At 35.0% G+C, this 15,158-nt stretch overlaps 1 protein-coding gene across 3 annotated transcripts in view; it reads left to right on the top strand.

Moving 5' to 3' along the window:
- The first annotated feature begins 741 nt into the window (after window positions 1-741).
- LOC5667524 (homeobox protein Hox-A1) overlaps window positions 742-15,158 on the top strand; it is a 38,973-nt gene continuing 24,556 nt past the window's right edge. The window contains exon 1 of one of the 3 annotated variants that reach the window (XM_061644287.1): window positions 742-2,226. In XM_061644287.1, coding sequence (XP_061500271.1) covers window positions 1,101-2,226 — 1,126 coding nt within the window. In that variant the 5' untranslated portion in view covers window positions 742-1,100. The remainder of the gene's footprint in view (window positions 2,227-15,158) is intronic. The other 2 variants (XM_061644286.1, XM_001688908.3) reach the window with 2 other exon arrangements.

The raw sequence follows: 15,158 nt of genomic DNA, 5'->3' as shown, positions 1-15,158 counted from the left end.
GGAATCCTACTATTTACATAACACTATTCTGTTTTATGGTTGGTAACATACATACTAAAAATCAGATTTTTAAAACAATTAACCTTAATATGAACATATGCTTCTATGACTTATATTGAACATTGCCAAAACTAATGTTCATATTGCAATAAACTAACCTATGAATCATATTTATTAACTAACTGCTCTCAGATGAAACAATCGATTAATGAATTAATGTACTAATAAATTCCAATGTGTTCATACACTTGTTTCAATTTTGTCATTTGTTCTTTTTGTATGTAACAAAATATGGACTAACCATTTGTTTTACTATTATAATTATTTTATCTTAAGCTACACGATCCGCGAGTGCTGCGATCGGGATTTGCAATATTCTAGTTATGTCAAAGATATAACAATAAAACATTTAATGATCATTTGCACGATAAAAATAAAGATATCGCAACTGTTCAAACGTGAGAATGCGAATTGAAACCAAAGCATGAATTGTAACATTCAAGGGTATTCTATTGTGCGCGTGCGCATTGCTCTCCTGCAACTTATACAATGCAGTATTTTCTTTGTCCGCTTTGCAAGCATAGTGCGTTCATGTGTATCACAGAAAAGGGGAGGAGCTAACACCATTGTAAATTATTAATTAAAAAGGGGCAGAGCAACACGCGAAAGAGACAGTCCGATGCATAATTCACTCATGAACATTATTCACTCGACAGCCAACAAAATTAACACTGAAACTTGAATTTCGTGGTCAATTTGAAATTAGAAGTTGATGGCAATAGATTAATATTTACGAGCCGTCTTGTGGAGAATTAAATGATAAACCAGTTATAAGCGAAATCTGGATTTATTTGGCTTGCATTTTGAAAAAAAAAAAACTAAATAGTTTAAGTGTCGGAACCGAATGTTTTTGGTTGGTGTGTTTTTATGTGCTTCTTATCATCGTGCGTAGTGATATTGAGATGAAATATGGTGAATTTTGTGCTTATTTGTGATTGGTGAACAGTGCTAGTTTAATACAAGTGATGATGAATTAATTATTGATTTTATTGAAAAAAAATAGGAAATAAGTAAAAGAATTCGATAATATAACCACCAATATGATAGACATAAGTATGTACGGAAATCATTCTTCGCACACAAATGGTTTTCAGAACAGTGATCTTGGGTCCGGAGGGTACCCTTATTTTACAGCAGGTCACCATCATCACCACCATTACCACCAGCACCAAAGGCAACCTGTGCAACAACAACAGCTTACTAATTCTGCTACTAACATTGTTAGTGGCCCACCTGTGAACAATACCACTAGTAATACCGTAGTGACCTCTAATAGCAGCTCCAACAACAATTCTAATCCGCCCACAGCCAATATCCATCAGACTTCCTATGTTCACGCATCTCACCTATACAGTCCGTCCGCAATCGAATACGGAATAACTACCTCTAGCTCTCCCCCAACTGATTTGTACTTTGAAGCCGATAGCCAAAGTGCTATATACTACGGCCCTAGTCATCCAACACCGGCGGCTCCTTTTCAAGAAAACCGTATCATAAGCGCGGATAACGGATTGAGCTATACTAATTTGGACTATGCCATGTACCATCAGGCACAGGAATGCGCAGATCCTAGTTATCTGGCGCATCATCAAGATAACAAATTACATCTACATCGCTTTGGAGCCTTTCCTGGAGCTGTAGCGTCCGATGCCACTGTTGATGGGGATCCTCATCATCATAATCTTCTTCATCAGCATTCGCATATTTCACATCAGCACAGTTCCACATCCCCTAATGATGCACATGGCGGTGGAGCTACCTGGGGACAAGTTTACTCCGATAACATTCCTCAGTCACAACATCAGCAACTGCAGCCGTCTCTTAACCAGCATACGGTGGCTCAGTGCAGTCCTAATGTTTCTTCCGCATTGCTGGACTCGCCCCATGTAATTCTGAGTGCGAGTGTATCCGACGATGGTGACAGTAATGGTAGTGTTGCTAATAGTTTTTCGCGCCTTCACCAACATCATCACCATCCCCATCATCACCATCACCATGCCACATTGCAGCAAAATATGCAAGCGCAGCAGCATCCGGCGAATCAGCAATCGCAGCAACAAACACAGCAGCAACAACAACAGCAGCACGCTCAACAACCCCAGAACCAACAGAATGCACCTACCTACAAGTGGATGCAAGTAAAACGAAACGTGCCAAAGCCTCCATGTAAGTATTTTTCTAGCTAAAGTTGTATTGTTGATGATACAACCCGCACTATCTCCAGATTATCACAATCCCACAGAGGATAGCGTCACACTGAGCTTGCTTTACGGTCTCACCATAAAACGATACAATTCCCACATGGACTTTGAGTCCCAAAGGGTTTGCTTTCTCAATGGAGGCTATATTTTTTGTCTGTGTGTTTTCCTTTCTATCCAGCAATCACATACAACGACAAAAAAACTCTTTTATATCGGTAAAAAATATCAAACGCACCTATTTCGGTTAGCTACCTTTATCAGCATCAAAAATTCATACGCGTTGCATAGTTTAACCCCGTGATGAACTATAAAAATATATCTAACTGGACCAGTAGAGCCATAAATTTTGCTCCTAAAATCTTCAATCCTGCACCAATGGCAGTGATAAAGGTGTAATAATTCAAATTTTCCGTAAACATCTTACCTTCGCCATGAGCGTTATCGTTTGCATGTTGATAAATATTACATATGACTGCTTTAAAGCAAAGAAGACAAAAACAGTAAATATGAATTCTAGCAGACGTTAGATATTACCGTTAATCAGATATCGTTGTCGTATTATGAAGTACTGGCTTATTACTACGTGATAACATTATGATCTCCATATGATTTTTTTTTTAATTTAGAGACAATTTTATATAAAAGCAATTACGCTATTCTCGAAATAGATTTGAAAAATTTCGATCCTTCCCATAAGCTTTTTCAGCATACCAAACATTAAAATTATGCCTAGACCACATACTGCTTAAAGAACAACGCAAAACAACCCCGATTTTGTTAATTAAAAACTACCATAGCTGGTGAGGTTAACAAACTCCCCAATTTTAACCACCAACAATAAAAACAACGCTCACTTATTCTTAGTCTATGTTACGGGTCAAAGAGGTTGTACACCGTGCGTGACTTGGGTCGTTTCCATTTGAATGAAATTGCCATTATCGTCCAGAAGTAAGTGGACCCCAACAAAAACGTGTCGAGGACAGACGTTTTTTACTGCGATGCCGTCAAGGTCACTAACGAAAAACGACGGAGCGATGACTGAAAACGAAAGTGGATTATGCTAGCATAGAAACAATTCTTTTCGTTCTCTACCCTGTTCAACTTCTTTGGTGGCTGAAATAGATTCTTCTATAATAACGCGCAACAGCAAAAAAAAAATACGCCTACGATCGATATTATAATACCAACGACCCCATGCAGACGTGTTGTGGGGTCTCAATTTACTTTCAATTGGCTAACTGTCCACTGTCAAAAATGTCACAAACTGCACTGTACTGCAAAGCTTACCCAATTGGTAGTGAGAGAAAAGACACGAGGCAGTAATTTGAATGTCATAGATAATAAAAACAAATATTAGATTCAAACCTCCCCCTTTGTAGACACTACATTATGGATACAGTTCTGTTATTTCAATATTAACATGCATGCCTCTGCATGCGCTGTTGCACTGTACTTGCTGGATATGTAACAAAATAGATTAGTATTGAAATTAATATAGCACAACCACCGGCTTACAAATTAATTTGTGGGTAGCACTACTCCACACTACACTACTCACCAATTTGACTTAATTTCATTCAATCTTTCCGCGATCACTTATCTTTTCTATAATTCCAATGCTTTCATAGTGTCAAATTAAAAATATCTGTGGCATAGCAAAAGATATTTTTTTTAACTTGTAACTTTTCACATGTTGAGATTCCATTTACCTAACCGAGAAATACATGCAAATACATCAGTGTGGCTTGTAGTCGTAGCCTGTAACTGTAGTCGAACATTCACTACAACTCAATTTGCATGGTCCATAGTGTATACAGAATAGATTTTATCACAACATATAATTATAATATTTTCACAACAACAACAACAACAGGCAACACGCAACCAATCGGTGAAACCTCTCCCTTAGGGGTTTCTTTAATTATTACAGCAAACCAAACATTTTGCAGTATCAATTGTTTTACATTATTAAAATAATTCTAAGCGATGCCAGTTTAAGCGATTGTATTTGACGGATAAGAAATGCCAGTTAGTTCATAAAAAAAATAAAATCTGACATATATCATTTAAATTATTTTAACACATAGTACCACACAGTAACTTTAAAGTACCATTGTCAAATTTGAATTACTCACGCATTTTAAATTGTTATATGACATATATTGACATATATCCTAACTAGCTCTTTATCTTTTCCCAAAATAAATATACGTAATAACCTTACATGTGTTCTAATCCATACCGCTATGTTAATTACCTACAGGCATAACTTTTAGGAAAAGAAACAACAGGCAACAAACATTCAACTTCTCTGCGATGTCAAAAATTTCATTTTCATTAGCGGTAATTAATGATATATCAGTAGCTACAGGCGACGCTGACCATAAAATTGTCATATCTGATCAACTGACCAAACATGTTTTCATGATTTGTTGTATCAAACGTCTCAATACGTTTGACAATAGCTAATGAATCGGTACTATACGGTCGACAATCTACAGTAAGAAGATGCCAACGACCCCCTTGACGTTTATAATTCATTAACGTACGAATTATGTTTCGGTGCAGAACTTCTCAAACTGATTTCTTATTTTTTGTTTTTTTTTTTATAAATATTACTGCTCTTACTAGACTGGTCAGTCGTGTAACATGATCTAAACTTCTTATTACACATATTCAATGTAAAACCATTTCCTTCCAGTAATGCAATGATGATAAGGTGAATTATATGTAATTTTATATTGAATATTTTTTTATTTAATCCTACAAGAATAAATTTATATCTGATTGTGTACTCCCGGATACTGACCCTGTAGACTTTTTATTTACTTCATACATTTTTGTTAAGCTCTTTCCTAGCCATAAATGAGCTAAACTGACAATAAATTTACAGTTATTAAGGAATTTTGCCTTTTTTTAAATGAATGTTGACAATGAATTTATTAGTTAACCTACAGCAAAATAGCCAGTCCTACGTATAAGGTGTTCGATCCATATGCAGCTTGATCCTATGACGGATATATTGTGCAGTATGACTAAAGTACCAAGAGACCTCCCTTTTTTAATTTTTTAGTGTTTTTTTATCAATCATGAAATATTCAAGCCATTAGCGTATTACTTCCTTAAAAGACCAAACAATTTGCAAATATTTACATACAACAGGCCGTATCAAACAATATTAGTTTTTTTTTATAAAAATCATTTTTATATTTCACATCAGTCTTTACATTATGAATATCGATGCAGGGCGTACTGGACAAAACTAAATTGATTTTTTTTCTGTAATGTAGCAATTAATTCCGAATTTGGATGAATCAATTGCGGAGTTTATTAGTAACCTTAAATATTTTGTAATATTTTTTTGCAGAATGTAATAAACCTCTTCATATTCATCCTTTTTTCTTATAAGTTTATAATTAAGTTATTAGAGCCATTGGTAATGCGTAAACGTAAATGTGTTAATTGCCTTTAACAAATTTACTTAGATGCGTAGCAGTATCCGCTGGTATTTAAAACCGTAAAATGTATCCTGATATTAAAAATAAACTTCGATATATTAGCAAAATGTTTGAACAATGAAAAACACGAGATAAGTCAAAAAATTTAGGGCTTTCTATATCAAATATTAATGGCTAGCATGAGGTATAGTTACAATTTGCCAGAACAATGTAGCAGTAAAACAAACGATAATTTATTCTTGTGGCTTTTTAACTAAAATTTAATATTTAACAATCAAACCTTAATGAACAAAAGCTAGTTTCTTTTTCAATTATTTATATCAGTGAACGTAAATAAAAAAATGTAATAGGTAAATTTATTTTAAAAAAAGTTTTTATAAAAAAAAATGTTCTTGAAAATTATACGGATGGAATCAATCAAAGACACTGCAGCATAAATGAATTACTGACCGTCAATAAGGAGTTTATCATTAAAATGATAATGATAGTATTAACATGTTTTACCCACTTTCTTTCTTACTAACCTACTTTACTACTCACTTACTAATTAGATTACTTATAAAAAGCCAGATTATTTGTCAAAAATTGTAAAAAATTGGTAAAACTTTGCAAATCAAAAGAGTTGCACTTAATTGGGCCTTTCTTATATTTGATAGTTACATAACTTGTGAAATAGGAAATGGAGTAATGTGTATAACATTCTTATGTGAATTTGAAAAAAAAAAACGAATAAAACATTGATTATCATTTTCTATGATATTCTAAGTACAGCGAACGTGTCATTGGAACACGTTGAAACCGATTACAATAATTGTTCAACAAATTAAATTATGTCATTTCCGGTTTATGATACTATAGATCACCATGCATGCCATCAAAGTATATTACTTTAATACTTAAATTGTGAGCTGAAAGTGCTGGAACCTGTCGTATGATGAATTAATGTATTTGCGAAACTGATCAGGGATATTAGAGTTAGTACCGTTAACTACACCTATGCTGCCGTAGTCTGAAAATCAATATTAACTTTTTAAATGAACCTCAAATAACATTTTTAATTAAAAAAAAAAAACAAAACAAAGTATAATTACAGTTGTGCGAGACAGTGTTAAACGTTAAAATATTTAAAAGCGTATAAATTTGTTCATTTCACAAGTATAACACTTTTGCACGTAATTTATACAATTGGCTATAATTTTAATATTGAGTATAATTTATCTCAAAATACTTGTATATTAAAGTAAATATATTTTGGAAATATGTTGCTTTAGGTATCGAAGAAGTCAAAAATCTATAATCGTGAAAAAAATGTGCAATGAGAACGTATCATTCGTTCAAGAGTTTAAGCGGTACGAATATAGACTGTCTTACAGCAGCCACAAGCGTGGTAATTCTATATCATACGTGGTGTTATATTTTATCTTATAGCTTGTCGGTCATGTTACATTTTTATTTACACCGCACTAGTACCCCAACGTTGAAATTCTGTCAACAACTTCTCTATTATGTTGATGAAAATCCTACGATCACATGACGTAACCGAAACTCAAGAAAACTTGCACAGTTCGTTCCCCTAACCGCTTTGGGTAAGTTCAAGCAACACGCGACACGAACGGGTTTATTGTTTATCATAGATCGTCATTCAATATCACAGTTTCTCATCAGCAAGTCAAGTGCCTAAGCGAATCACTGTGCTGTGACTTCTCTTACAAATGTCTAAGTTGAATACAGCTACCTCAGAATGTGTATCGTAGCATCGATGGTTGCAAACGTTTTTCAAGGATTACGCTTACCGATATGCAATCCATATACCACCGTTGCCCATCAAAACAATATTTTTACTCCCTATCCCTTAGCAATAGTTCCTTTATCGATCAAAGATTACGTTTACCGTGTTGATACAGCCGTACTATATTCTATAGGTATCTATTACTGTACAAATAAGAAACGCTTTTAGACTTTTAGTCTCAATGCAACACATTTTGTTTGCGTATGATGTGTACAATTAAACCAAAACTTTGCGTTAATATCGCTCAACAAAAAAAACATGTGCATTTTCCCCCATTCCTATTGTTGTTACATTTGAGCAATCGAACATGTCAAAGGTCATCTTGCAATCTTAACACAAACATCTGATAAACCTACTATGAGCATGATTAAGGTCAGAAAAATATAACACTTCTACGTGTTTTCGCTTTTCCATCTTCCATACAACATAAAAGAAGGCTTGAAAGTATGTATTAAAATGGGCAAAAGTTAAACCTCCATGTTGTACTTTCCTTGCTTAAGGAATTCTCCTTGTCTAACCTACCTCATCCTCCGTTATTTGTGGGAGTGATCCACCATCAACGTCCATCTTCGACATAATCCTAACTTTCGCCAGACATCCCTATTATACAGTATAATCTATTAATTAAGCCTGTCAGTTGCCGCACTTGGGTCGCCGCGGGATGGTTGAGTCGTGCGACCTATCTGACTGCCGGCTCGTAAATTAGCGCTTGTTTGAAACTTCAACAAGTTCACAACTCCCTTCTAGCTCCCCCTTTTAGCTTACTTTTGTTTGTTTATGGTTTGGTTAAAAGGTATCACGCATGTCAGTGGGTTGTTCGGGAAATTGTTATATTTGCAAGCGAGACAATTTCCATCGTAGCATAAACAAGAAACCCAGGTTTTAAACTGATGTTTTTCTGCTATCAGATTGAGTGCATTTATGTTCATGTAGATTTTACGGTTTATTTTGAAGCGGTAGTAAACTATTTCAACAAAACTTTAGGACATTTTAAATGACACAATTCGCAAATCGAAAACGAAATTGTACAAAAAGGCTGCGAATGTTTATAGTGATGATCAGTGATCAACATTCCTGGACTGATTTCAATGCAAGATAGAGATAAGGGCATAAGCATAAAACTTCGATTATCATTTTTGACATGAAAGGAAAAAGATTCGCCACATGCAAGAGAAACAATCAAAAGAGACCTAAAGACGTCTAATACTTATGTTATATGAAGCTATTATATACATTTTCTGTTAATATTAGTTTACTCCAATTAAAATTAAAATCTGTATGAATCAACTCACAAATAACTAAACCTTGATTTGATAAGGAAAATATTCCTTATATCGAATTCCTTTAAAATATAAATCGAAGTGGGAACGATCGAAGCGGTGTCAAAAATTATATAAAATTGTGGTTTCTTCGGATGTTTTAGAGCATTGTGCCATATTGTAGGCATTGCTGAACAGGGCACTGATGAAATAAATTAAAGTAACCATTGTACACTGGCCACTGCAACTATCGTTCATCATCGATGGAGCTTTGGAAAGTGACTGATTGTCTTCTTATGCGTAATGATCTAAAAGTTCAAGCTTATACCACATTTTTAATTCTGTTTTGGAGAAAACATCCAGTTTTTATTTAAATCTTATTTGGTGTGCACAGGAGACCCTCAAAATACGACCCATGCGGGTTACATGGCGTTAGTTGTTAGTTGTTAGTTGGCGTTACAATGATTTTTATAGCTAAAAGTTGTCATTTGGAAGAAATTGTTTTTTTTTATTTAATTTTTAATTATTACAGTCACATACACTTTTATGAAGAATTCCAAATATCCAAGCTTGAATATTTATTTAGCATAAATGACTTATTCAATATAATGTTAAACAAATGAATGATTTTCTTTATTAACCCAGATAGCTAATAAATATAATAAGTAGTTCGGGTTTCCGTTTAGTCGCAAGTTTTTTTTTTTTTTTTGATTATAGCTATAGCATTACGTGTACTTATATATATAGATTATTTTCCAGAAGTTTTTAAGCTCTAAATATGTTTCTTAACTGGAATAAATTGAAGTGTTTAGCCATGTAAAGTCAAGAGGACATGGCGGTCTATTAGTGTCAGTTGAACTATTTATTGTGTATTAAATATATGTATCTAAATGCCATACATCATAAAGATATGGCATAAAAATAAATATTTTTATCATACAAACGTAAAATAAGCTGATTTTTTTTAGTAAAGATGCATTCATTGTTGCATGAAATATATCTCCTATCCAAATAGGAGCTTATATAAGCAAAGGTGTATTTTTGGTTATAGATACGATTAAAATACACAATATCGTAGGTCTCGATTCTGAAACTTCGATTATAAACTGTTGTCAGATATCCAAAGCGTCACTTTTTGGACTTACACCTTAGATTTGAACATTTTTTGGTGAAGAGAAAAGCCGCGTTTCGACGGAACGATTTCTGCATAAAAACTCCTGTCAAAATCACCGTTTCCCATGGCAACGAAAAATCGAGAAGAGTTCAGTGAATCTTATTATATACACTCAGACACTCCATATCTCTCTTGGCAAATCTTTCCCCTTCCTCTAGAAACAAGTTTCAAATAAAGATTTGCCAATATTTTGCATTTACACACCACGAATCTTTGCAGGATTCAATTATCGTAAATTAACAAAATATTTCGTTAAACACGGGTTCTTGTTGTAAGAAATGCACAATATACAACCTTTAGAACATTTAGAACTTGGAAGCAATCGAAAACAAATGTTTAAAGACAAAAAAACACGATATTTCTCTCGGCCTATTAAAAATAGCAAGCAAATATTTTTGTTATCCATTCCGCGATGGATAGCTTGGTTTGCTCGAAAAAGATTCGCCATAGACTGCTAGACTTCTTCTACCTCAGTGAACAAGTGTGTTTGAAAGTTATTTGCTAGCAGAATATGCCGTGTCTGAACGCGGCTATTCGCAGTGTGGATGGCACACATCTTTGCTTGTAATCTTTTGGCAGATGCAAAGAAAACTGTAAATTTTGATATTTCAACTTATTTTTGGGATCGCTGCACATGGGAGAACATTCTTCTAAAGGTTATTGGTGATATCCATGCATTAAAAAAACAGTTCGCGAATCTTTTTTGGACTTTTTTTTACTATCCAGCGAGATACCTGTTTTGCTATCAGCTCAAATTAAGCAGAATAAATAGTTTCCAAAATAAAGTCAAAATGCTCAAATAGAACCAACAAATAATTCGTTTCTACGAATTATTGAATTCGCAGAAACGAATTATTTGTTGGTTCTATTTCGGAAAAGACCCCAATAGCAGGATATCTTGAACCCCGTTCTAACTCTATGAACGATAGCAATGTGTTGTATAATAATACACATTATTATTTTTGACACGAAAAATTTCTTGAATCAAGAAATAATTTAGACAATAATCAAAATTCAACTAAAGTGTATACGTTTCACAAATTGAAGTAGCATTTTTAGTTTCATTTTGTTTATTAACATTTGCATGCTAACTACACTAATTACAGGTTATCTTTATATCATAATAATTGTAAATTTTCAACCTTCTTATTTATTTTGGCAAAAACCGTAGTCGGTCAAGGCGTGCCTGTACCACTGGTGGGCCTGGCTTTCTTTGACTTAAAGGTTACCATAGCCGGATAGCCAGTCCAACGTATGGGGGCACGGTCTGTACCACGGGTTGTTACAATTGTGTATCCGACCCTAAAACTATACCAGATTTCTCATTTCCCGACTTATTGATTCTTCTTGTATTATTTTTGTATTCTTTTTATTCTTTCTGCCTCTACAGGCTCCCGAAATTTTCCGATGGCACTGTGAGCGGGCCTCTACACGTCACGGCTTAGAGTACCGTACCGTTCCTTTTTGCATGCAGAGTTTGACTGTACGGTACACCACACGACCCTGGTACGTGTGGAGGCCCAGTCATGTGCTAATTCGTGCTATATATCGCTTATATATCACAAACTGAATCACATATTTACAAAGGGAAAGAATGTAATATTTTCGCGTTAAAATAATACAATATTCGAACGTACGGTATGAGAGGACGCTAGGGTCTGCCAGTCGGACGGAAAGCCAAAATTGATTCAGTTGAAAAATATTACATCGGGCTAGCTCGCGACGTGTGAGCCCGCTAAGAATTGATGAAGTTATCGAATGTGGGAGCTCATTGATACACAAAACTCATTGATTTAAAATTAGAGAACTGTTATTTTATTAATTTCATTAGCTATTTCCAAAATCAATAGTGTTATCATTTTTTAACTCTGATCGCTATGGAAAATAAGCCTAAATTAACTTCTAACAATGCAATCTACACACTTCCTTTGATTTATATTTGTCTATAGTATCTCTGCCATCGCATTCACAACAATTACACAGACCAAAACCTAATGCTTGCTCAACCTATTAAATTTTTTTTTAGTTTATCGTTCCTAATGTGTTTGTATGATCACTTTTGGATGCCCGATATGGCACTATCAGCGTATGAAAAAAAAAATACACGAGCGCTGAGAATCAACCCATCGTGTTCGAAACAGTAGCACCAAGGCTTATCAATAAATAAATGTTTATCGCAACAACTGCAGCACCACACATGGCTGCAGACAGTTTTCAGGTTTGAGGAAGGGTTAAGACTTTGTCACATTAGATACTCGTAATCGCAAACTTGGTACTAGGGACTATGAACAGTGAGGGCTTACAACCGCGTCACATTGCAGTAAGACATAATAAAGTGAACCAAATATTTGATGTGCTTCCTATAGATAAACACGATGCGCAAGCTAGAGTAATGACAAAAAATCTTACAAATGTTCAGGTATACAGTCCGAGTCAGGGTATTTGTTCAGATAGTGAAAACGACTGTAGGAAGTATCGATGTTTCGTGTATCCGATTGACATCATATCAAGATAACGTTCGTGAAGCTTCCTGTCCGCGTTATTTGTTATAATCGATGGTAGGGTGCTAAAACTTAGAGTTGTTCTGTGTCTAGATAACTGTCACTGTATAAATTCTATCGCAAGCCCATTTCAGTCCACAGCTTCATTAAAGTACTTTAGATAAAGCGAAAAATAATCACTTTGTATGTATATATTTGTACATTACTAATTAAATAAAATGTTGAACATGAAAAATAGCATCCTTAAGTAAAACATATAGTCTGATTAGTGCACTTCTCTTAGTCTTGCTATGAGGTTGGTGCAGAATCTTCTAAATGTCAACTGTAGTGCAGCTGCAATTCTTTTGCATTTGTATATAATTGCTGACCTATTGGACAAATGTAAACTCATCAACAAATGGGGCTCTTTGATTCAATGGTAATAGCAATTTTGCAACATTGAAAGTTTATTGTTCAGAGTTTTAGTACAAGGAAGGTCGCAGAACAAGATGTAAGTCGAAATAATCGTGTGTCAAATATCCATCAATACATTGTTCACGCCTCAAGTTGAAAAGTCGAAATCAAGATTATCGGGTATTGCACTTGAAGGAACAAAAAATAAATCTTTCTAAAAAAATGTCAAGCTAGCCACCACCTGCAGCCTTTGAGGTCATCCGGTGCGACCCGCGACCAGTCGATTAAAAACTTTATTTGTAATTCTGTTTCCTTGATTATTATCAAAGCCATCAACCAATGAAATTTTAGAACATAAGAGCAATTTCATTGAAAATAATATAATAATAATAATATAATGATAGCTGACTCGACAAACTTAGCTATTCCAAAAAAAATATTTTATTATTGATATGTTACTTGGGATAGTTGTATCGTGCCCGTATCCCCTCAGAATTCGATGATCGAGTGTAAACCGCCAGGCTCCTCACACCAAGTGTCAAAGTGCCGTATACAACACAACAACAATCCTGCTCTTTGTATGGGAGTTAGAAAATCATTTTTAAATTAAATTTAGTGTAACATCTGAACGATTTTTAAGTCTTAAAACCTATTCTCATACCACCATAAGGTGTGTGCAAAGTTTCGTTGAAAATGATCCAGCCGTTTCGGAGTTTGCTCGCAACAAACACCGTGACACGAGATTTTTATATATATAGAATTCACTAAAATTTTCTTACGACAAAATTTACAAACGAATGCAATTTTCATATACACATATAAATAAGCATCAGAAGTTTCTTTTTCTTTTTCTTCTTTTTGGCACAACAACCGATGTAGGCCAAGACCTGTCTGTACCACTTGCGAGGTTGACTTTCATTGACTTATTGATTTACCCCCAGTCAGTCTAGTCCTACGTATGGTGGCACGGTCCATTTGGGGATTGAACCCATGACGGGCATGTTGTTAAGTCGTACGAGTCAGCTTCAGACATTTACGAGAAAAAACTTGGGCTCTAAACCTAAGTTATCAAGTATTTAGATTTTAATCACGCGCGTGTGTCTGTGTATGTGTATGGTGCATTATAGTGATGGCCTAAAAAGGCCTGCAGCCAGATTTGGATTGATTCGAATCCAACTACCCTCGGATTCAAACCAGGATCAACTCCGGAGGGTTTTTTTTTTGTTGAATATTTTCCAATTTGTGTTTGGGGCCATCTCACGATTTATTGTTAGCTGTACGAAGTTATTTGGATTCAATTAATTTATTTGAACTAGGGTAATGTATCAATAGTGGTGCAATTTGTGGTAGTACATAAGTGTTTTTATTAATGTACAGTGTCAGGAAGGTATTTAATTTTTTTTTAATTAATATTTTAACACATACCAATTTGAATATTTTTTATCTTTACAAGCATTTTTACCGTGAAACACATCAAATTTACGAAAAAAATACATATTTTTGTGACTGCTTCGTTGTACCTGTAATGGTGGTATGGTTCCTATACTCGTCGTATCGTGTTCCTATTAATGATGCGCGTTCCGTTCCAAACCTGCCAGGTGCGATTCGTTCCAGCATGCAAGCATCTTTACCGTGATCCTTAAGTTTACCCCATGCAGGCTCAACTTGAACCTGTTGCTCCCACCGTTCTTTGCGATCCGAACTGAACCGGCTGCTCTCATCTACAATCTGTGCTGGACTGGTTACTTTCAGTGCTCTTTGCTATCCGGCCTAGAACGCTCGATATTCTACGCTTCTCGTATGCTGGTTTCTAGTATGGATAGACATACACATTATGTATATGTGAGTGATAACAGCGCAAGCCATACTCTCTCAATCAGAGAGATAACGGTACAACACCAGCGCCATGAAGCCAGAAAAGGATAGAGACTTTTGGTGAGGTGAGAAGTTAATTGCCAAATTTTAAAGAGACAATCTTGCGCTAAAGGTAAACGCAATGAATGAATTGCTTCTCTTCTGTCATATTCATCTTATTGGTATTGATGCGTTATGTGTACTGGATTGTGGCAATCAATGAATTGCTATGTGTTGGGTGCTAAGCTACTTCGTTGCGCATGCATCATCAATGAACGCACTTGAATTTTTACATGAGATCTTCATTGTGTGACTAAATACTTGAGGTGCACGACAAGTTTAGCCTTCTGCAATAACTTATTGAACACCATTTATTGGCCCGTGGAATAACGCTATTCTTATAGACAATTAAAGTGCATTGCCGCACACTCCTGTAGTGCACCGTACAGTATAATGTCAACCCTACGGA

Source organism: Anopheles gambiae, chromosome 2 (assembly GCF_943734735.2).
Source record: "Anopheles gambiae chromosome 2, idAnoGambNW_F1_1, whole genome shotgun sequence".
NCBI classification, from domain to species: Eukaryota; Metazoa; Arthropoda; class Insecta; order Diptera; family Culicidae; genus Anopheles; species Anopheles gambiae.
This window is presented reverse-complemented; position numbering and strand designations above follow the sequence as displayed.